The sequence below is a fragment of the Hemiscyllium ocellatum genome, chromosome 23 (genome assembly GCF_020745735.1).
Source record: "Hemiscyllium ocellatum isolate sHemOce1 chromosome 23, sHemOce1.pat.X.cur, whole genome shotgun sequence".
In the NCBI taxonomy this organism is placed as follows: Eukaryota; Metazoa; Chordata; class Chondrichthyes; order Orectolobiformes; family Hemiscylliidae; genus Hemiscyllium; species Hemiscyllium ocellatum.
In genome coordinates, this window is record NC_083423.1 from 39,552,265 (window position 1) to 39,576,781 (window position 24,517).

At 41.2% G+C, this 24,517-nt stretch overlaps 1 protein-coding gene across 9 annotated transcripts in view; it reads left to right on the forward strand.

Annotated features, from left to right (window-relative positions):
• anks1b (ankyrin repeat and sterile alpha motif domain containing 1B) overlaps window positions 1-24,517 on the forward strand; it is an 815,114-nt gene that overhangs the window by 415,861 nt on the left and 374,736 nt on the right. For all 9 annotated transcript variants that reach the window (XM_060842911.1, XM_060842914.1, XM_060842910.1 and 6 more), the window contains one exon: window positions 13,590-13,709. In XM_060842911.1, coding sequence (XP_060698894.1) covers window positions 13,590-13,709 — 120 coding nt within the window. The remainder of the gene's footprint in view (window positions 1-13,589; window positions 13,710-24,517) is intronic.

Sequence of the window (24,517 nt, forward strand, 5' to 3'; positions counted from 1 at the left end):
CACTTATGCTGTGTTGGCTCAGAGATGCATGTTCACATTGTGTGGAGTGGATTGGAAAGAAAATTTTACTCAGATTCTTAAAATAAGGATCATCGGGGTGAAGAATCTAAAAGTTCCAGCTCCATCGGGTTTGGGGAGGATGATATGCTGAAATTGGTGAAATGCAATGATTCTCTGGAACATAACTGGGGCACACTGCTTTATCAGCATGGAAGTGTTGTGTAAAATGAAAAGCCCTTACTGTTGGGCAGATCATCATCTGAGCAAAAGGTTTAAATGAAATGGGCATAGAACATGGTGAAGTAAATGCTTTTAGGAAGTTAGTAGGATTATGCTTTACACAGTCTGGATGTTGTTTCCTTTAATGTGTCATATCCCCTTTGATCAAAACATGAAACCAATGTTGCTGGTGTCAAGAGGTGTAGAAACTTGAAGGATAAAACGTCAATCATCTGAAAGCTACACCCTGTAGTTGTCCTATTCTTTCAGAGGTTAAATATTCTATTAGCGGGTGCAGGAATAAGGGAAGAGTATGCTCAATTTACAGAAGAGATTGGCAATAAATGTGATCCATTTAAAAACAAAAGGAGGGGGACCATCACCACCTATAGTGAATCTCCCATTAGCAAGAGCCAAAAGTTGGTACAGTGAACTTGAAGGTGTGAGATAAGGGAAAAATACATTTTTATCTTGCACATTATGGATATGGTAACTAGTTTGAATCAGTCCAATATAACATATAGTAAGGAGAAAAGAATAACAATGGACAAGGTAATGAAGAATTGATAGAGACCAGCCTGGGGCATTGGCTAAATTCCTAAATGACAATGATGATGTTGTAATAGCAATCCAAAATATGAGAGGGTGAGGAGAGTTTGCAGTTTTACGAGAATGATAACTGTGGAACAGGCTGGGGATACCATGAGTAGACAGAGAAGCCCGTATGATCCAAACGTTTCAGTGGCTCACCACTCGTTGCTAGATCACATTAGTGAACTGAGCTTGTTAGTGTGAAGAAAATGTTGGGAAGAAGAGATTTCTGTAACAAAATGGGTTGAAGTAATCGCCAGTTGTCTGTTTTTTAAAGAGAAATGCTCACCTTAAGAAATGAAGATTGGCATTCTGTATTATAGTGAGAACACAGAATATTGTGTCCAGGATATCAATAACTGTTTTCTTTAGTTGCATTGTAACTATCTATGTGTGGAAAATTATATTTTGTCAAGAATGAGGAATATGGAATTTGTTAATAATTGGTCATATGATAATGTCTAACATACAAAGGAAAACACTTATTTCTTTGATTAGTTTTGGGAAGATTATTATAAATAGTTTGAATTTAAAGAAATAAGAGACTCTGACATGTCTAGTTTGTGAAGATACTTCGTAATCAACCTGTTCAGCAATGTTATTACGCACCTCTCGAGCAGATGAAACTTGAGCTCAGGGCCAAGATTAGAGTGGTGCTGGAAAAGCACAGCAGGTCAGGCAACATCCAAAGAGCAGGAAAATCGACGTTTCGGGCAAAAGCCCTTCATCAGGACTGAGCTCAGAACTCCTGGCCCAGAGGTATGGACTCTGTGTCACAAGAGCCCTCGTTTGTTAGGATAGCTACTTTTTTTATCAGCTCAGTCAGAGATGTTATTACATGCTACTGGAACAGGTTGGACTTGAACCTGATTTCCTTGCTCTGAGGTAGCAATGCTACCATGTGCCTCAACTGTTAATTTCAATGCTAGAAAAGTAGTTTGACAATAATATATAATCGTTATTTTTAATTAACCTGTTGGGGACTTATTATGACACACCTGTGGGGCAAATAGGGCTTGAACCCAGGCCTCCTTGGTCAGAGGTATGGACATTACTGCCAGATCACCCTTCAAAGGTGTGTCAGGCTCAAGAAGAAATGGTGCCTATTAATTATATATATATTATATATGAAGAGAGAGAGAGCACTCTAACACTTGGGGTGGAAAAAAAATTGTATTCTCAAGTAAATAAACTTAATCTACAAAGCAAGCTATCTTGATTTTCTGTTGCTGACTTGGACAATATTCCACCCCCACAGAGTTGGCTGCCTTCTTGAGAGCAGCTTTTCTTGAAGTCACTCAAGCATGATCACTTCACTGCTGACCCCAAAATCTAGGTCAAGATATGCTCTATAATTCTCATTCACTTAAAAGAAACTCCTTTCCAGCAAAATTTAAATGCAGACCCTTCGCATGTCTGCATTACTGAAATGGAAGGATATCTTGCATGATGTGTTGACATTTATTTTTAAGTAATACAGCAGCAGCAGCACTTCTTTTTGGGCTGCTTGTGCATTAAATGATTGCTCCTCATTTGAACTCAACAATGTATTGACATACTGGAATATATACAAATTATTGGGAGTGCTCACTCATTAAAAAAGCACTATGATTATTAAACTAAAAACCATTGATAGTCAACACTTTAATCTCTCCCATGAGTATTGTTTGAAATATTCTGTTGTTCAATGTGCCATTAAGCCTTTCAGCTAATGTTTGCGACTCAGATTCATCATCATTTCTTGCCTACGCAATAATTCACTGTTAAATGCATCATAAATCTGTCATTATTTCCATGCTTTCCCAGGTGGAAACCTTTACAGGTAACTTGCAATGCAAAATTCTGTACTTGATGTTAAAATATTATTTAGCAAATATAATTCAGCCATTGTTTCATTTTGCATATATTTCTTTGTAGGTCGCAATTTTTTTTTGGTATTATTTTGTTCAAGCTGCTATCTCGTAAATTAGTAGACAATGCTTAGGAGCTTAAGCTGTCTCATCCTGTTCTTCATAGTGTCCCATCCTACTAATACATATTTAATGTGTGGAAAACAGTGCTGAACAGTTTACATTCACTTTAGTTTCATGTCATTTTCTCTGGAAGAGTCACAGTTTGAACTGAACTTCCTGAAAGATGATGACTCACTTCCTCAAAGTGAATCATAATATCATGGAAGGAGGTCATTCATGCCCATGCAAGTGCTTTGATAGAGCTACCAATTAGTTTGACTTCCCTTCACTGTCCTGTAAATTTCTGCTTACTTGTACTTATTAAATTCTCTTTTGAAAATTCCTACTGATCCTACTGCCATTGCCAAAGGTTTCTTCTTATTCATTAATTTCTGTCAAAACTTCATTTAACCTTCTCTGCTTGAAAGCAAAAATGTCCAGCTTTTCCAACCTCTCCATGTATGGATGGCACAGTGGCTCAGTGGTTAGCACTGCTGCCTCAAAGCACCAGGGACCTGGGTTCGATTCCACCCTCTGGCAACTGCCTGCGTGGGCTTCCTCTGGGTGCTCTGGTTTCCTCCCACACTCCGAAGATGTGCAGGTTAGGTGAATCGGCCATGCTAAATTTCCATAGTGTTCAGGGATGTGTGGGTAAGGTGTATTAGTGAAGGGAAATGTAAAGTAATAGGGTAGGGGAATGGGTCTGGGTGGGATACACTTTGGAGGGTTGGTGTGGATTTGTTGGGCCAAATGGCCTGTTTCCACACTGTAGAGAATCTATGATAACTGAAGCTGCATTAGCTGGTACACCCTCACCTTTGTCACAGAAAGTTATGAGTTCAAATCCAGACTTTAGCATAAAAGTTTGAACCTTCTTTGCAGAGGGACAGAGGACGGCTCATGTAGGTACTGTCTTTTGGGTAATACTCTAAGCTGGAGTAATGTCCCTGCTGTCAGATGGACATAAAAGATTGACAAACAGTAGAGAGAGGTAGACGTGGTGTTCTTACAATTATTTAACTTTCTATCACTGTCACAAAAGAGGTGATCTAGTCATTATGTTTGCAGTTTGTAAGATGTGCAAATAATCTAACATATTCTGCACATTTAAGTTTTTTAGAATTATGTTTTATACTCTGTTTGGTACATAGTTTAGCGTATTTTTAAAAAATACTTTATAAGGCATTATCTGAAAGCACAATATTAGTTTTCATGTGTACACTAATGACACTCAGCTCTACGTCACCACAACCCTCTCTGTCCTCCTCCAATGTTGTTAAATTGTCAGGCTGCTTATCGAACATCCAGTACTGCGTGAGCAGACATTGCCTCCAATTAAGTAATTGGAAGAGTGAACTGATTGTTTTCTGTTCATGCTTCAAATTCCATTCCCTAGCTATGCAATTCACGCCCCTCTCTGTCAACAGTGAGAGACTGAGCAAATCTGTTTACAACCTAGATGTCATACTTGACACCAACCATAATCCCTTTTTTTTAGATTCCCTACAGTGTGGAAACAGGCCCTTCGGCCCAACAAGTTGGTGCAGCATGGTGGCACAGTGGTTAGCACTGCTGCCTCACAGTGCCAGAGACCCAGGTTCATAGAGTCATAGAGATGTACAGCATGGAAATAGACCCTTCGGTCCAACCTGACCATGCCGACCAGATATCCCAACCCAATTTGGTCCCACCTGCCAGCACCTGGCTCATATCCCTCCAAATCCTTTCCTATTCATATACCCATCCAAATGCCACTTAAATGTTGCAATTGTACCACCTTCACCACGTCCTCTGGCAGTTCATTCCAGACACGTACCACCCTCTGTGTGAAAAGGTTGCCCCTTAGGTCTCTTTTATATCTTTCCTCTCTCACTCTAAACCTATGCCCTCTAGTTCTGGACTGTCCAACGCCAGAGAACTTTTATTTACCCTATCCATGCCCCTCATAATTTTGTAAACCTCTATAAGGTCACCCCTCAGCCTCCAATGCTCCAGGGAAATCAGCCCCAGACTGTTCAGCCTCTCCCTACACCTCAAATCCTCCAAACCTGGCAACATCCTTGTAAATCTTTTCTGAACCCTTTCAAGTTTTACAACATCTTTCTGATAGGAAGGAGACCAGAATTGCACGCAATATTCCAACAGTGGCCTTACCAATGTCCTGTACAGCCACAACATGACCTCCCAACTCTTGTACTCAATACTCTGACCAATAAAGGAAAGCATACCAACCACCTTCTTCACTATTCTATCTACCTGCGACTCCACTTTCAAGGAGCTATGAACCTGCACTCCAAGGTCTCTCTGTTCAGCAACCCTCCCTAGGACCTTGCCATTAAGTGTATAAGTCCTGCTAAGATTTGCTTTCCCAAAATGCAGCACCTCGCATTTATCTGAATTAAACTCCATCTGCCACTTCTCAGCCCATTTGCCCATCTGGTTCAGATCCTGTTGTAACCCTCTTCCTGTCCACTACACCTCCAATTTTGGTGTCATCTGCAAACTTACTAATTGTACCTCTTATGCTTGCATCCAAATCATTTATGTAAATGACAAAAAGTAGAGGACCCAGCACCGATCCTTGTGGCACTCCACTGGTCACAGGCCTCCAGTCTGAAAAACAACCCTCCACCACCACCCTCTGTCTCCCAGTTCTGTATCCAAATGGCAAGTTCTCCCTGTATCCCATGAGATCTAACCTTGCTAATCAGTCTGCCATGAGGAACCTTGTCGAACGCCTTACTGAAGTCCATATAGATCACATCTACTGTTCTGCCCTCATAGTGTTAGATGAAGGGGTAAATGTAGGGGAATGGGTCTGGTGGGTTGCTCTTCGGAGGGTCGGTGTGGACCTGTTGGGCCGAAGGGCCTGTTTTCACACTTTCAGTAATCTAATTTAAACAAAAGTCCACACAGACTCTCCAAAGAGTAACCCATTTCTCTCTGACTAATACATCTAACACTATGGGCAATTTAGAATGGCCAATTCACCTGACCGGCACATCTTTGGACTGTGGGAGGAAACCGGAGCACCCAGAGAAAACCCGTACAGACACTGGGAGAATGTGCAAACTCCACACAGACAGTCACCCAAGGCAGGAATCAAACCTGGGTCCCTCGCACTGTGAGGCTGCAGTGCTAACCACTGAGCCACCTATGTTCGATGAATTGTTTGTTGCGGTTCTTGCAGGATATTTTGTTCAATGGCGTTCGTTCTGCTAGTTGTTGGTACAGGTTCCGTTAGATTTATAAAGAGTTGTTTCAGTGTGTTGGTAGCTTTGTAGGCTACCATGGTGCCAAGGGGTCGTTACCTCTGAGATGTCTTTCATGTATGGTAGTGTGGCTAGAGTCTCTGGGTGTGTTGTGTCATCTTGTTTAGGTTTGTTGTGTAAGAATCGGCGGATTGTACCCGTTCTTGAATATGTTGTGTAGGTGCCTTTCTTCAGTATTGCATAGTTCCTGGGTGTTGCAGTATGTTGTGACCCATTTAAATAATGTCCTGATGCAGCTCCATTTGTGGGTGTTGGGTTAGGGTTTTTTTGTCCTTTCTGAGTGGGTGTGTTGGTTTTTGGGCTGATATGAATCCCGGTGGGCAGAGAGGTCTGACTGTCTGTTCTTGTTCTCAGGAAATAGCACAATTATCAATGTATTATTTCTCATTATGTCCCTCACTTCCAACTTCCTTTTATTGGCTTAGGTCTTCAAATGTGTTATCCCCAGTGTCCACCTCACACAACCCCAGCTGCTTCACTTCAGTCCCATTTTAACTCTGTTCACAGTGGTAACATTGTCTTCACCAACGTCATGAATGACATCCTGGTACAGTGATGCACTTTCCATACATGTCCCCAGCGCTTGAGAATGTTCTCGTTATTCTATTTCAGCACCTATGTTCCGATATCCAGCTCTGTGTGAATTCCCTCACATGGTCCCACTCCATCTTCTCCAAATACAACGAGAGTCTCTCCATCTATCCTCATGCTATGTGCAGTTATCACTGAATTCCCCAAGTATCCATATCCAACTCTTCTGTATTTAGGTGTTCTGTTCAACTATTGACAGGCATGGTCACACACTCAGTCCTTGTCCATACCATCTCTGTGCAGTCTGTTTGACATTCCATTCTGATTGACTTAAAACATCTTCCCACCAGACATCAAGAAAATCAAGCATCAACCTGAACTCCCTTGACCTTGGCCTGCTCAGGCTGATGCTTGAGATCCCATCTGTCCCAGAAATAACCCTATCCTTCCCCTCTAGTTTGATCACCACCAGCCCAGACTTCTCCACTTTCACCTAGATCATGGTTACAAATTTCTGGTCTGCAGTAAAAGTTGTTCTCTTGAATGTTTCAGAGATGCACCAGTGTAAAGCAATTTCTTGAGAAGATATTAGAGAATGATATTTTGATTTCTGTGATTGGCTGGGCATGTTTTACCTTCCAATTTATTCCATAATAACTGAGAGAACTGTTAACCCCACTGTTATTATTAAAATGAGTCTTTCACAATTTATCCTGCACCTATACTGTATTTTGCAGCATTTTAATAACTGCATTTTGGATGGCAGACAAAATTAATTAGATAGCAATATGAAGCATGAGTTCAAACACACAACTCTTTGGTGGCATGGAGTTGGAGGTCACAAGAGTATTAATTAAGCTGTTATATGAGAGAGTGTTTTTACTTTGAACATTGGCTTCGAATTAATTTTTCAAGAAAATATAGTCTCAGTTAATTAGAGTGTGATGTGATGACTTCCGCTCATAAACTTAAAAAATGTTGCTATTATGTGTGCTATGATTCCCCTTAATCTGCAAATGGAAAGAGAAAACATAATGGTCAGCATAATTTAATCGTATGCTTCTATGATAAAAACTCTGGGGAGAGATTGACAACATCATAATAGACATATTTTCATGTGCGGCTGACATGATATTGAACAAAATATAATATGAGAACTGGATAAATCTGGGTCAGATTCAAAGCACAGAAATAATGTCTGAATTGTTAGGTAATCAACAGTAAGCTTTGTCAAATGGTTGGTCGAGCCAGAACGAGGATTTGTAAGAGAGAATATGGTTTAGAGAGGGAAGATGGTAGTGTAGTGAGATCAGGGCAGTTGTATCTCCTGGACCTTGTTGCATCTAGCCAGATGATTGCCTGAAATGGGCAGAAAGCAACGGTTCATTAGCAGCTAGAGTGGAGGTACCAGAACAGGAGGGCACTGGCTGAAATAATGAGGGCTTGCACCAACAGGAAGCAAAGTGGCAGGAAAGGATCCTGGCTGACCGAATCTAATCTTTGCCACTGGGATGCAAGGAGCACTTCTACTCCAGGTAATCCCATGGAGGAAATTTAAAAAAAACCCTGGTATCTTCAGATCTTAGATCTTCCTTTCAATGGTGTTCATGGCTTTCAGGCTTTTGTCTGCTGCCATCCACAGGTTAAAATGAAAGAAGATTGGGCCTCATCCACATTGAAAGCCAGGCATGACTAACTTCATCCCCACCCATTTGTTAAACTTCAAGAGCTTGTTAGGTTGAAGGAAGAGAAGAGCTTGAAGAAAGAATTCTGATGGTTTCAATCAATGTTTTGTTGACTATTTTTAATGTTCTCTTGGAAAGGCTTAAAGGGATCTTAAAGTAGGAAAAGAAGAATTAGACCAATAATCTTCTCTATTTTTGCTCATCAGCAATCAACAAAATAAGCTGTTGATAATGTTTAAAAAAATTGTCCTTTGGAAATGTCCTGTTAGAGTGTATGAAATCAAACTCATCAAATTTCAAAAAAAGTAGTTAGCTGAGTCTAGCATAGTTAATATGCAGGCTATGTTATGCCTCTGTGGGGATTTGGAGCATGGTTCTTTTTAAAAGTTGTACAATTACTGAAGATGTAAAGCTGAGAAAGGATCTGATCTGCAAAATATGTTTTATTTTTTCATCCATGAGATGTAAGCATCATCGGCTGGGCCTGCCCTTATTGCCTGCTCCTAATTTCCCTTGATGAGGCAATGGTGAGCTCCCTGCTTGAACCATGGGAGCATAGTAACATCAACAGTTCCACTTAAGAAGGATCTCAATTGATTGCAAATCAATTAGGTGAGTGAATGGAGGGAAATTGGCAGGAAATATTGTTCCCCTGAGTTTGCTGCCCTTGTCCTGTTATATGATAAGGTTTCAAGTTTAGGAAATGCTGTTGAAGAAACCTTGGCAAGTTACTTCTTAGTATATCTTGTAATGGTACACACTGCTGCCACTGTGCAATGACAGAGGAAGTGAATGTTGATGGAATGATAAGCAGGCAGCCTGCTGTGTCCTAGATGGTTTTTAGCTTCTTGGGTGCTGTTGGGGCTTCATATCTTGGCAAGTGAAGCTTATTGCATCACATTCCTGACTTGTGCCTTTGTAGGTGTCAGACAAGTACTGGAGAGTCAGGAAATGAATTACTTCAAAATTCTTAGCTTCTGCCGTATTACATATTCTCTGTTATTGGCGATGATCATTGCCTAGAAGTTGTGTGGCATGACTGTTACTTACCACTCATCAGTCCAAACGTGAATGTGGTCCAGGTTTTGTTGTACACAGGCACTGACTGTTTAGTGTCAGTAGAGTTGCAAATGGTGCTGAACACTGCACACTTGAGTGACTAGCCCCACTACAAACCTTACGATGGAACTGATGGATTTCTAGCAAGTTCCTAGAACTGTGATAATTGGTGTCCAACAGCCGCGACTATTTGTTTTGTATTAGTCATGGCTCCAATTATTGGAAAGTTGTCTTAAAGTTATTTAAACATTCCAGAATATCCATGCCAGTGGAAAAAAATTGGTGTGTTACTGGAGCACATCACACTAACCTGTTAATACTGTGGCATGGATGTCTGATATAGTCTGTACTTATGATTTATTCCCTGGCAAAGTGCCTGAACTCGAGTATGTTGCAGTTAATGGATGTAAAATATCAGGTGAGGAAACTGCCCTGCTTCACTGTGTGCCTGCAAGAAATCTAAGGAGTAGGATAAAATTCACTTGAGAAAAGAGGTCAGTCTTAAAAAGAACATGTAAATTGCATATTAGTCTAGAGACGTATCAACTAAATAAGCTAACAATACTTTTCAGTTACTTTATCAATTGTAAACAGCTTTAAGTGTACCACAGCATATTATATATCATAACCTATGTAATAATTTTCAGATTTCCTCAGTAGCCGATGTACTGAAGACATTTTGTAATCCATAATCGTGGAGTGTTAATTCAATGGAAAGTAGATTGAATTGTTAATACTCATTGGATGATTTTTTTTTTGAGAATGGAGCAACGATGTGGTATGAATGCTGCCTCTTCCTCCAGTGATATCTGGTTTACTGTTTGTTACTGTTGGAACTATACAGTTGTACTGGTGCCAATGTGAATTTCTTTTTATGCAGGGTAGCATGTGGTCTGCCAAAGCATGGCAATGAAATGGCTGAATTCAACTGAAATGTAATATTACACTTGTGCTTCCAGGTCACCGAAAATGGAGCATCTAATATATATCCTTGTCAGTTTCCATTTCGCTAAACTGCAAGACATTTCTGAATAAAGCAGACTGCCTGGAACGTTTGAATTCATGCGGAAAGATTACCAAGTTCCCTTTAGCAGGATTCATATGAACATACAAATTTGGAGCAGAATTAGGCCATTTGGCCCCTTAAGCCAGTTCTGCCATTCAATGGAATCTTGGCTGATCTGGTTGCGTTTGGAATTCACATTCCATCCAATCCTGATTTCTTCTGATTCCCTTGCCTCAGCCTCTTGACTATTCCCTGCATTTCCTCTGGACCTTGTGCCTTTATGCTGAAACTAAGCATAAATGAACTTATGCTATGGTCAAACCAAAGGGCTCTACATGCAGCTTAATTTAAACTGTTTCTGGTGTGAGTATTCTCCTGTTAGATTTAGCCGCTATTGGGAATACTTTGTGGAGAACAAGAAGTCTGTGTTGTTGTTGTGTTCCTCTTGTTCTCTCATCTGCCACTTGTTTCTCATTCTTTAGTTATGTCCCATCAGATGGGCAAGTGTGGGATGGTGGAGATTCACAAACCATGCCAGAGGCATTTTGTGGAGGGTGTTACCAACATTGACCCTCATTGGTATCTTTTTCATTCCCTCCAGCTACTCATTCCTACTCTTACATCTTTTCACTATCACATCCCCTTCCAGAATTTTCCATCTAAATGGTGCACACTTATTACATGTGTTTCTCACAGATTTACTCCAAAGTAAGTAAGTGTTGCTAACCGTGTCTTTATTGTTAATGTTGATAAGTTAGCTCAGTTGGCTAGATGCCTGGTTTATACTGCACGGTAACAAAACAGAATGGGTTCAACTCCCAGACTGCTGAGGTTATCATGGAAGTACTCTCCTTCTCAGCCTCTTTCCTCAGCTGAGATGTGGTGATCCTCAGGTTAAACTCCCCACCAGTTATCTCTGTCTCAAAAGATAGTGCAGTCCTGTTGGACTATGACCACTTAACCTTTTTATTATTAATAACAAATCTAGCAGTTTTTGTAAAGTAGATAATTGTTTTTCCATCTTAAACTCTTATTTTGGAAACTAGAAGTTTTATTGCCTGATAATAATGTCTGAACCTTTTGTGATGGAGAAATGGTTTACAAAATTATTTGTGATTCATTGGTAAAAGCCACCCAGTGGCCAATCTATGCAATTGGAGAGTAATTTTGAGTCAAACTAAATGTAAAATATCATTGAGCTGTGACAGGTAGGCGTCATCAGATCTGGCATAAGTGGGGGCACAATTAACATGTAAACTGTGACAACATACTGTTTTATTCAAGTAGATTTCAGGTTTATTGATGATTTTTTGACGTAGTAATGACAAGTGAAAATGATGTAACTCACTTGATTAAATATAAATGAGTAATCATTTACACACGCAAGTAGTTTTTGATTAAACCGATCTGAATATTAGATTTAGCTTAAGCTTCTTTGTGACTGTAAGAAATGGAGGTGGAATGTATATTTTCAAGAGAGAACAATGAGTTGTTCTTAGACTGCTCACTAGTTCAGGAAAACATCTCTTTGGCTGGTTTCGTAAATTTTTCCATGACTGCCAATCCTACTGCAGAACGTCTGTGTAGCAGCTGCATTAAAACCTTGCCTCTGAAGAAGATCACAAACTTTTTAAAAAAAAAACAGCATGCAGAATGATGCTGGTGAATCTATGGACCTTTAAATTCCATGTAAATTCTCTGCAAGCAACAGAATTATTGTGCGAAGGACCATGCTTTTATTCAGATCAGCATTGTTGAGGTTGACCAAGTATCAGGGAGGTTCAATGGTCAGCATAAAACCAATGTTATCTGTGGAGCTAACCATAGAATGAGTGAATCAGATGATGTGAATTTAGGTTTTCTTAGTTAATAATTAAAATACTTTTGTTTCAACAATTAACTTTCCATTTTTTCCCAATCCCTGACCTCTTAAGCATCACTGGCTTCTTTCATTCCAATTTTGATGGGCATTTCATTGGCAGTCTAGGCCCTTACTGACTGTAGTTCCTTTAAAAAGCCTTTCTGTCACTCTATCCTGTATGTCTTTCAAATGCTCGTGACTCTCCAAAATTGGCTTGGTGTTTAATATTTTGACTGGTTGCATTTTTTGTATAGCAGCTTACAATATTAAGATGCAACGTAGTATAACTACTTGAATATCAGGATTTTTATCATTGCAGTGTTATTGATGAAATTCTTAAAAAATAATTACCAAAAGTAATAAATCAATGTGAATTCTGCTGTCCTGGTAATTAAAATGGACCTTCATCCTGTTCTGCGGCAACTTGAGAGTCTCCAAACAGGCTGGAGCACAACCTGGTTCTTTTTAGCTACTGTACCTGTACAACTGTGCAAATTATTTTAAGGACTTGTGTTCTTTAACAAACTGCCCTGCAATACCAAAAAGAATTTGAGGGCACATTTCCACATTTTTGGTCCTACCATTTATTCCTGTTTTCCTTTCCTTAGCTACCAAATTTCACATAATTTTCCATGTCTAACCTATCATCATTCAACCTTTTTGTAACAATAATTTTGAAGTATTTTCTTAATCCATTGATGTAATCTGTCGGCTTGAAGTCATTAAGAAGAATAAGACATAGACATAGGAGTGGAAGTAAGGCCATTCAGCCCATCGAGTCCATTCCGCCATTCAATCACGGCTGATGGGCATTTCAACTCCATTTACCCACATTCTCCCCGTAGCCCTTGATTCCTTTTGACATCAAGAATTTATCAATCTCTGCCTTGAAGACATTTAGCGTCCCGGCCTCCACTGCACTCTGCGGTAATGAATTCCACAGGCCCACCACTCTCTGGCTGAAGAAGAATGGTTCGCTATTGCAGAAGATTAACTTTCAAAGAAATATATTGTTTACGCTTATATTGTTGCATCCTTGTAGCATGACAAGTTGTGATCAACAATCCACTAACTGCCCCAATGGGTTTTGATCCAGATCTCTCTATTCCCAATCCAGTTACATTACTGCTGAACCACTGCATCCCTAACATGGATACAATTTAAGGCAGTCAGAAAGAAAAGGTTGGAAGATCATGAATTGGTGTTATGATAGAAGTTAGCTGAAGAGTTCTCTGGTTCTGTGTGAGCCAAGATGATCAGACAGTTTAAATATTTAGATTGGGTTATCAACATTCTTGCTTCTAATGAGACTTCTTCTTAAAAATAAAATAAACATGTGGGTTCAAACCACAACAGGAAGAGCTAAATGTCTGAGCTGTTCACTATGACTGTCACTTGTTTCTAATTATGCAGATTACATGATGCAGAAGATGGACATAAAGGGAACAGAAGAACCGGGGAAGCTATGTCCAGTTCCAACCCCTCGGGCCTCAGTTTCATCACCAGCAGCCTCACCTTCTCATAAAGTCAAAGGTAAAGAAATGAGGTCTCTCTAGATTACATTTTTAGATTATTTGGAAGTATTTCAAGCACTATATTACTGGCCAGTCGGTGTGGAATTTGCTGCATTCTAATACCCATATTCAGTGCTCAACCTATAAGACCGAATTAATGTTCTACACAAGACAAACACTTTCACTAATGCTCCATTCTGCATACTGGGTATCCATGTTTATTTTGCAGAGATTCTTTGCAGTAATTTGTTTGCCAAAGTCCCAGTCAATAAGTATGTTAGAAATATGGGAGTTAATTTTAAAACTCAACAAATTGTTAGGGTGCAGATGAAAAGTTAAAAATTTTAACATTTCAATCCAGACTCCAACGCACCCACATTTGATTCTAACAAATGAGGGTCAGGGAGTGATCAATCTACTCTAAGGAGGTGGAATGGTTGGCAATTGATCTTTGTAGAAAGTCTTTGAAGAAGGCTGTTTGCTAATTTTTAAGTTTTCTTTTGTTACCAATTTAGCTAGACTGCCCTGGTATTCGGGAAAAGTGTCAGGTAAAAGCATATGAGAAGAGCTAGATCAATCTGGTTGGTGCATATATAAATGTATAGCACAGCATGTATACCAAGGGAAGTGTTCCCTCTGGCCCTCCTTCCTTGCCTTTGCTCAACTGAGATAATCTCTTAAACCACAATCCACAACCCATCAATTCACCCATGATCCAAGCCTCTGTCCACAGCCATGCTCATTTAGCCCCAACCTCAATCTTGTCTGAATTTAACTTCAGAGGTTGGTTCTGCTTATGCAGGTGTACGTTTACCTCTCTGTTTAACTACTAATGATGGCTCTATTTATAAGATGGAGACTTCCTGCTGATACTGAATATTGTCATTAGGACCATAGCATCACAGAGTGAGACAATACTGTACCACAGAAGGGGCCATTCAGTCCATTAGATTTGTGCTTGAAGAGGTGTCTGATTGGTTCCATTTTCTGGGTCTGTTCCCATAAGCCTGGAACATTATCTCTTCCATATTTATCCAGTTCTCTTCCAAAGGTTACTTCTGGATTATACCCAACTCCCTAACTGTGCTTTAAGTGAAAGGCTTTTCCCAATGCCACTTCTGTTCTTTTATGCCCATCACCTTGAATTTGTCATCTGTTTATCACCTATTCAGTCATTGAAACAATTTCTCTTTACTCTCTCCATCTAAATCTTTCATAGTTTAAATATCTATTAAATCTCCTTTTTTGCTTTTCTCTGCTTGAAGGAGAACTGCAGCTTGTAATAGCTCTGCGATTGTTAATGACCACCTCTAAGTTTGTTGCACACCAATTTCAAATGGATTCCACAATTGCTAACCAAGAGTAGGAGTCAATTTTTAACACTGGTATTTGTTGTCAAACTCAGTTCAATTAATGACTGATATTTGCAGTGATATACAAATCATCCCTGCTCCTCTGTTCATTCAGCTGCTCTCATCCAGAAACCTTTGTGGCCTGAGAGTGATTAAGTAATAATAGGACAGCAGTTCAGTTCACCAATGCAAATAGAAAAATCCCTGACACATACAGCAATGTCTTTGAATTCTGTGGTTGCAAGCTTTCATCATAATAATAAATAAACAGGCCTCGATGTTTGTCGTAAACAACATTTCATCTTTTGAATAATATTCAGAATTTGATTTACATATTCTGGATGTTTTACTCTGTGAGCACTGTCTCAATATCCACACAATTTGACATCCTGTCTTGATGTACTTCAAATGCTATTGTTTTGCTTTTGAGTAATGCCAAGGAACACATCAAATTTCAAGAGAATGATAAACCAACCACACGCAGTAGCATTGAGTCTGATTTTAAAAATGGCACTGTCTCTATTTACAAATCAACAAAGAGCAAAGCCCATCAAACTGTATCAAACTGAGTTGAAACGCAGATGCACATAGATTGTCATGACTGTGTCTGTATCTACACCTGGAATATTTGTCTTAAATGCAGCTGGATCCTTGAGTGGGTTTTGAGCCTCTGGCACAGGTGATATGAGCACAGAACCAGACGTAGCAGAAGAAAGTCTTATTTTATTCTGTTCACTACATTGTAACTATCTTACAGGTTTGCCTTGTTTTGCATATTGTAAACAAGACCATGGGCCAAGAGCTACAAAATGGAATTAGAATAGATAGATGCTCGTTTTTAACCAGCACTGATTTGATGGGCCAAAGGGCCTTTTTCTGCGCTGTAGCCTCTTTACTCCCTCCATCTAAATCTTTCATAGTTTAAATACCTATTAAATCTCCTTTTTTGCATGCCACTTACATACAGATTTTGGCATTTGCAAAGATTGCTAAATTAAGCCGTTTGATGTATAAATGTGGAAATGCATATATGACATAATTTATTTGAAATTGAATCCATTCTTGAAGAATAAGTAACACTAACATTTTACTGAAGATGTAATTTGAAGTTCCGTTTCCTAAGCTACATGGAAATGCAGAAAGGTCATATTCTTGCCACAGGATGGAATGAGGTGAAGAACGCTCTGTGGAGGTTTTCTCAATCTCCTGTTGTGCCTTGTGACAACAATGCAACAGCTGACTGGAAGAACCAGTGTGGAAACAAAACCCAATGATCTATGAGCACAACTGATCTCAGTGACTCTGTCCCTCATGCACCAGGTCAGGGTGGAAGAAATGGGAGATAGGGTAGAATTTCACATCAGCTCTGGGGATCTCGCTTAAGAGACCTGTGCCACCTGTTTTTGGGAAGGTCTACATTATTAAATGCCACAGGTGGGTCACAGCGGAAGGAGGAAACTAGGATGATGAGAGGGGATGGCAGTGGCAGGAAATGAGGATGACAACCAGGGGCGTGGTTCTCAGGAACCCTTCTCCTTCCACCTGATGCAGGGTCCGTCGAGTCTTACGCTAACCCTTATCGTTCTGTGCCTTTGTGTGATGGTCGCATGCTTCAAAATACACAAACAAACCTTACACTTCTCATCTGGTTCGCACCCCTTCCAACAGCTGGGGTGGGGTAAGGCTGTTCACTGGCCATTAATTGCCCACATACAGATCACCAGGAGGTGATGGCTGTTCATGTGCTTTCACATCGTGGACCTTTTCGTGGAAGAGCAGGAGGGGCAGTTGGCTCCTCACCCACCATATTTACCTGTGCTTACAGTAACTGAGGAGTTCTTGGCAGAATTACACTGCAGGTGAAAGTGGGTACTGCAGATGCTGGAGATTCGAGTCTAGATTAGAATAGTCCTAGAAAAGCACAGCAGGTCAGGCAACATCCAAGGAGCAGGCAAAATCGACATATCAGGCAACAGTCCTTCATCAGGAATGAGGCCAGCAGAAAAATCGACATTTCGGCCTCATTCTCCTGCTTCTTGGATGCTGCCTGACCTGCTGTGCTTTTCCAGCACCACTCTAATCCAGAATTACACTGCAGTTTGTTAATTTCATTTTCATTCATTTCTTTGTCATTGCATTTTCACTTCTCTCATATCTTCTGTTTGCCAATATCTTAGCTGCAACACATGGTGCAGATATTGCAAATGTTTGACCTTATTTGGATCATGCCCATCAGATTAGTTAATATAAAATATTTTGGTGCCCAGGCTTTGAATTTGGGATTTTGGGTTGGCACCTTGACTTTGAGGTCAGATGGAGTGTCCCAATAGTGCAGGGTGGGGAGCAGTCATCCAGCAGTCATTTCCTTTGAATTGGCCAATTAGAGGCCAGAGAGTGAGCATCTAATTCAGGGCAGCATGCAAGCTCTTTAAACCTGGGAGGGGTGAGGGATTATCGGAAACCTCCGGTATGAGAGGAACCCACAAGTTTTGAGTGGAAACAATCGGTGTTAGTTGCCAGTGTACTGGGATCCGATGGCCGCAGAATGAACAGGCCATTCAGCTTCATTGCTCTGTGTCAGTCTCAACGCTCCACGTGGGGCTCCACCCATCTTAGAATCATAGAATCCCTCCAGTATAAAATTAGGCCATTCAGTCTACACTGAATATCCCACCTAGACCCATCCCCCTACCCTCTCCCTGTAACCCTGCATTTCCCATGGCTAACACACCTGACTTACACATCCCTGGACATTATGGGCAATTGATCATGGTCAATCCACCTAACCTGCCCATCTTTGGACTTCATTTAAAGCTCTCTGCATATTCTCCTTTTCCTTTCACCAATGTGTTCCCCTTAAACATATCAATGTGTTTTGTCTCAGCAACTCCATGTTGTGGCACGTTCTATGTTACAATCACTCCTTCAACAAAGAAATTTCAGTTGGATTTCTTTCTGAGTGTGTCTTACGTTAATGGCTCTGAATGTTGGACTCCCTATTCAAGTGGAAATGTGTTCTCTGTGTGGTTGCAGCTGAAGCCAAGTCGTCAGGGTGGGTCTCAAAGCAATGCACACTTCAGTGGGTCAGATCAATCCCTGGGTCCAGTAAAGATTACAGAACAGCAGCCAGTCTGTGTTCCAGTGATTTAGCATCAGACATTGGTAACAGGAGAAACCATTAACTCACATTGACAATACTGATGAAATACTCATGAATTTTGATATGCCCAGCAACTGAACTGTGGAGTGGAATAACTAAAGGTATCCTTGTAGAAACAATTCATTCAGTTAAAAAGTACTGTGATGATTTAATGTGAAATACCAGCGCAGTGTTCTTTTGTTCACATTTCAAAATGGTGGCCAGCTATGCCAGGCACCAAGAGCGCATCACTTCAACAGTGTATACATTGGCCCTGTTTGAAAAGAAAAGCATGCGATAGTGAGACTCTTTTCACTGCAGCCATTTTAGGAAATTTAATAGACTTTTAAAGAAAAATCAATTGTTTCTGATGGGGTAAATGGGGAAAAACAATGGGCTGAAATTTACTAAAATTTCCAATACTGGGAAGTTTCATGGAAGGTTTCCATCCGTGGGCTTTAGTGAGTTTTCTGATATACTTTCATGCTTCTCATTGTATTACATATCCAGACTCTCATCTGTTTACCAGTGGCAGAGTGTTTACCCCTGCAAGGACTGGATGGAATAGCCACCCCTATTAATGTGGTTTCTTTGAAACCCAAATGTGCTACCAGCCAGAGAGTCCTTGATAATCCACACGGTGGAAGGAGAAAGAAAAACCTCTGCAGGCAGATGAGACTTTATTGCTGATAGGATCTCGCGTTTGTAAATGTGTTACTTTACAACATTCCCTGTCTGACCATTGTAACTACAGCTATAAAAAGCAAGTTACATGTCAGGGCCATGACATCTTAGAATCGTATCTTAGAGATTAGATTAGATTACTTACAGTGTGGAAACAGGCCCTTCGGCACAACAAGTCCACACCAACCCTCCGACGAGCAACCCACCCAGACCCATTCCCCTACATTTACCCCTTCACCTGACACTACAGGCAATTTTGCACGGCCAATTCACCTAACCTGCACATATTTGGACTGTGGGAAGAAACTGGAGCACCTGGAGGAAACCCACGCAGACAATGTGCAAACACAGACAGTTGCCTGAGGCGGGAATTGAATCCAGGTCTCTGGCACTGTGAGGCAGCAGTGCTAACCACTGTGCCACCGTGCCGCCCATTACCAGAGAGCGCTACTGTTTCCTGAGCACCTGGCATATCATTTTGTCATTGCTCAGTGTGGGAGCATCGCATGTTGGAAAGTCTTCAAACCATTGAAAATGGGAAAATTGAAAGCACAACTTTGATTGAACGGCAAAAGCAAAGAAAAGTAAAACAAAAGAACAGGGACTGCTTGTTTTCAAGCAACAACAGATTTCTAGCCAATGAATGATTACGTCGCCCAGCTCCTATCTACTAGGGCATAACCAGATGGTAATTAAGTCCTGTCCGTCTGGTTATGCCCCATGTTGCACTGCTCTCTCAAACTGAAGATAATGATTCTCCTCTGAATTCCTCACCTTCCTTCTCAGAAGACTGCGCTCTCAGTCATCACATCACCTCTTGGCCTGCTGCAGTGTAGAGCACAACTTGTGAGGATTTAGTTAGGAAGGTGAATGCAGTGTTAGCATTCACGGTGGCGCAGTGGTTAGCACTGCTGCCTCACAGCACCAGGAGCATGGGTTCGATTCCAACCTCAGGTGACTGTCTGTGTGGAGTTTACACATTGTCCCCGTTCTGCGTGGGTTTCCTCCTGGTGCTCCGGTTTCCTCCCACAATCCAAAGATGTGCAGCCTAGGTGAATTCGCCATGGTGAATTGGTCGTGGTGAATTGCCCATCGTATTCAGGGATATGTAGGTTAGGTGCATTGGTCAGGGGTACATATAGGATAATAGAATAGAGGAATGTGTCTGGGTGGGTTCCCCTTCGGCGGATTGGTGTGACTTGTCGGGCCAAATGGCCTGTTTCCACACTGTAAGGATTCTGTGATGAAACTCTATAATTTCAAAAGGGTTAGAATATGAGATATACTGCTGATGCTGTTTAAGATGACTCAGGCTGCATTTGGAATATTGAGAGCAGTTTTGGACCTGCTACCTAAGGAAGGATAGGCCTTGCAGGGGGTCCAGAGGAGATTTACAAGAATGATCCAAGGGATGAAAGGCTTGTCATATGAATAGCAGTTGAGGACTCTGGATTTGTACTCAATGGAGTTTAGAAGGATGAGGGGGATCTGATTGGAACTTAGTGAATACTGACAGGACTGGATACAGTAAATCGGGAAATAATGTTTCCATTGGTTGGAGAGTGTAAGACCCGAGGGCACAGCCTCAGAATGAAGGTATGATCCTTTAGAACTGAGATGCGGAGGAATTTCTTCAGCTGGAGGGTGCTGAATCTGTGGAACTTATTGCCACAGAAGGCAGTGAAGGCCAAGACGTTCAGTTTATTTAAGACCGAGGTAAATAGATTCTTGATTAGTAAGCGGATCAAGTGTTATGGGGAGAAGGCAGGAGAATGAGATTGAAAAACCTATCAACCATAATTGAATAGTGGAGCAGATGGGTGAATGGCCCAATTCTGCTCCTGTATCTTTATGGTCTTATGGATTATGTGGTACAATCTGTCTGGACCATACTGCCTCAGTTCCCTGAAGCTAATCCAAGAATTGGAGTCTCACCTTCACACGGCCTAGTGAAACAAATGACTGCATCGCATCCACGGTTAGCCTCGAGAACATAGAACAGTGCAGAACAGGCCTTTCAGCTCTCGATGTTTCACCAACCTGTGAAACCAATCTAAAGCCCATCAAACCGACACTATTCTATTATCATCCATATATTTATCCAACGACCATTTAAATGCCCTTAAAGTTGGTGAGTCGACAATAGTTGCAGGCAGTGTGTTCCACGCCCCTGCTACTCCTGAGTAAAGAAACTACCTCTGACATCTGTCCTATATCTATCACCCCTCAATTTGAAGCTATGCCCCCTCGTGCTAGCCTTAACCATCTGAGGAAAAATGCTCTCACTGTGCACCCTACCTAATCTTCTGATCATCTTGTATGTCTCTACTAAGTCACCTCTTAACTATCTTCTCTCTAATGAAAACAGCTTCAAGTCCTTCAGTCTTCCCTCCATACCCGGCAACATTCTGGTCAATTTCCTCCGCACCCTTTCTAATGCTTCCGTGTCCTTTTTATAATGCAGTGACCAGAACTGCACGAAATACTCCAAGTGTGTCTGCATTAGAGATTTGTACAGCTGCAGCAATGACCTCATGGCTCCAAAATTCAATCCCACTATTAATAAATGCCAACACACCGTATGTCTTCTTAACAACCCTATCAACCTGGGTGCTAACTTTCAGGGATCTATGTACATGACACAGAGATCTCTCTGCTCATGCACACAATCAAGAATCTTACCATTAGCCAGTCCTCTTTATTCCTGTTGCTTCTTCCAAAGTGAATCACCTCACACTTTTCTGCATTAAACTCCATTTGCCACCTCTTAGTCCAGCTCTGCAACTTATCTATGTCCCTCGCAACATGCAACATCCTTTGGCACTGTCCACAACTCCACCGAGCTCTGTGTCATCTGCAAATTTATTAACCCATCCTTCTACACCCTCATCCAGGTCATTTATAAAAATGACAAACAGCAGTGGACCCAAAACAGCTCCTTGCAGTATACCATGAGTAACTGAACTCCAGGATGAATATTTCCCATCAACCATTGCCCTCTGTCTTCTTTCAGCTAGCCAATTCCTGATCTAAAACTCTAATCACCCTCAATCTCATTCCTCTATATTTTGTGCAATAACTTAGTGTGGGGAACCTTATCAAATGCCTTACTGAAATCCATGTGCACCACATCAACCACTTTACCCTCATCCACATGTTTGGTCACCTTCTCAAAAAATTCAATAAGATTTGTGAGGCACAACCTACCTTCACAAAATTGTGTTGACTATCCCTAATCAAATTGTTTCTTTCTAGATGATTATAAATCCTATCTCTTATAATCCTTTCCAACACTTTACCCACAACTGAAGTAAGGTCTATCATTTCCAGGGTGTCTCTACTCCCCTTCTTGAACAAGGTGACGACATTTGCTATCCTCCAGTCGTCTTGACACGATTCCTGTAGACAATGATGACATAAAGATCAAAACCAAAGGTCTATAATCTCCTTCCTGACTTCCCAGAGAATCCTAGGATAAATTCCATCTGGCCCAGGGGACTTATCTATTTTCACACTTTCCAGAATTGCTAACACCTCCTCCTTATGAACCTCAATCCTGTGTAGTCTAATAGCCTGTATCTCAGTGTTCTCCTAGACAACATTGTCTTTTTCCTATATGAATACTGATGAAAAATATTCATTTAGCACCTCTGCTAGCTCTTCGAGCTCCATGTACAACTTCCCATTATTGTCCTTGACAGGTCCTACTCTTAGTCTAGTCACTCTTTTATTCCTGACACACCTACAGAAAGCTTTAGGGTTTTCCTTGGTCCTACTTGCCAAAGACTTCATATGTCCTCGACTAGCTCTTCTCAGCTCCCTCTGTAGGTTCTTCCTGGCAAACTGGTAACTCCCAAGTGCCCTAACTGAGCCATCTTCCTCCTCTTGACAAGACAGTCAACTTCTTTAGTAAACCACGTTTCCCTTGCTCGACTACTTCCTCCTTGCCTGACAGGTACATACTTATCAAGGACAAGCAGTAACTGTTCCTTAAAAAAGCTCCACATTTCAATTATGCCCATCCCCTGCAGTTTCCTTCCCCATACTATGTATCATAAATCTTACTCAATTGCATCATAATTGCCTTTCCTCCAGCTATAACTCTTGCCCTGCAGTGTACACCTATCTCTTTCCATCGCTGTGTCTGGGCTGTGTAATAGCCATTAGCCATGGTCACAGAGGGTAGCCCTTGTCTGTCCATGACCATTCTTGTAAGGCATTCAACTCTTGAAATGAAGCAGCAACATGAGAGAAGATAGGTATCGTGGCAGCTGCCAGCGTGCCTGGCACAGGTTTCTAAGATGTAGTACTGCTGATTACATGTTACTTGTCCCTCAATGGAATTAAGCCCTTTTCTATTGATGACCTCGGCTGTGCTATGATACAGCACTCTCAGTGCAATGTGTGTATGGTCCATAGGGCCTAGTACCTGGAGGAAGCCCATTACATTGACAAACTCTAGTGCCTGGGCGTTGATCCTCTCTGGAGATATGAGATGATGTGATCTGGCACCAAGTGAATCAGTAATAGCTTTGATATGTTTTTTGTGTTGAGGGTTGAGGATTACCACATAATCCTTGAAAGCAGTCAGTTTGAATATAAAATTCAGTGTACCTGTCACCTTGTCACTCACCCCTCAGGTTGCAAGTTTGACTCCAGCTGATGACATGGGGCTGGAACAGTGACCAGGGAAATCTGCAATGCCAATGCAACTCGTTCATATGGATCAAATAGCAGTAAAGCCGTCAGTCCTTTGGCTCTCCATTACCTACTCCACATCCTGAGTGGACCTTCAGCTATCGGAAGAGGTAGCTGCTGGTCCTGGGTTAGCTGGCACATTTGTTCCTCCTCTGCCTCTGCGTCTTCATGGTACCTGTAGCCACAGTGACGCTGAACCCTGTTGTGGATGGATCTAATGGTCATGGTCTCAATAAGCCTGTGTGGAGGAACATCAGAAACAGAACATTTTCTTAATAATGGGAGCAGTCAGCATTGGCATCGTTCACCATGGATGGTTCATTATAGTCCTCCATGTCCCACTGTGTGGAGAAATTGGACAAGGAAGTCCATCAAATGCTTTTACATGGGTCTTTGACATAGTGGACCTTATTCCGATGTGTGCAGCACAGTCTGTTCTACAAATACAGCAGGAGACTGTAAGAACTGTATCTAATTACTAATACCTTGTCTCTCACATCACCCAATAAGTTTAGCAGTATATATTGTAGTGATTGGAATGAGGCTAACTAGCTGTACCTCATAGAATAAGCATTCTCTGATTGGGACTGTTAATCTGGTTCAATCAGGGAGCCCTGGCTGTCAAGTTCTGTTCACTTTCGGAGCAGGTTCATTGTTAGCTGGGTCAGTGTCACATCCTATGCACGCGGAAATAAAGGGTAACTTGGTGACGGGAATTAGTCTTTGTGGAATTATTTCATATATGAGACAGCATGTTAACAAATATAATTCAAAGTAAGATGAATTCCATTCCATAACCATCTGCAGTCCACAAGACCTTGGATAATCCTTGTGAATTGACATACACACTAACCACCCCGTTGCCCTTCCCAAAAGCAGTCACTCATGTCCTCCAGTACTCTATCCTCTTTTAACTTTACACAGTGGGTTTCCTCCCTTTGCAATTATTGATGT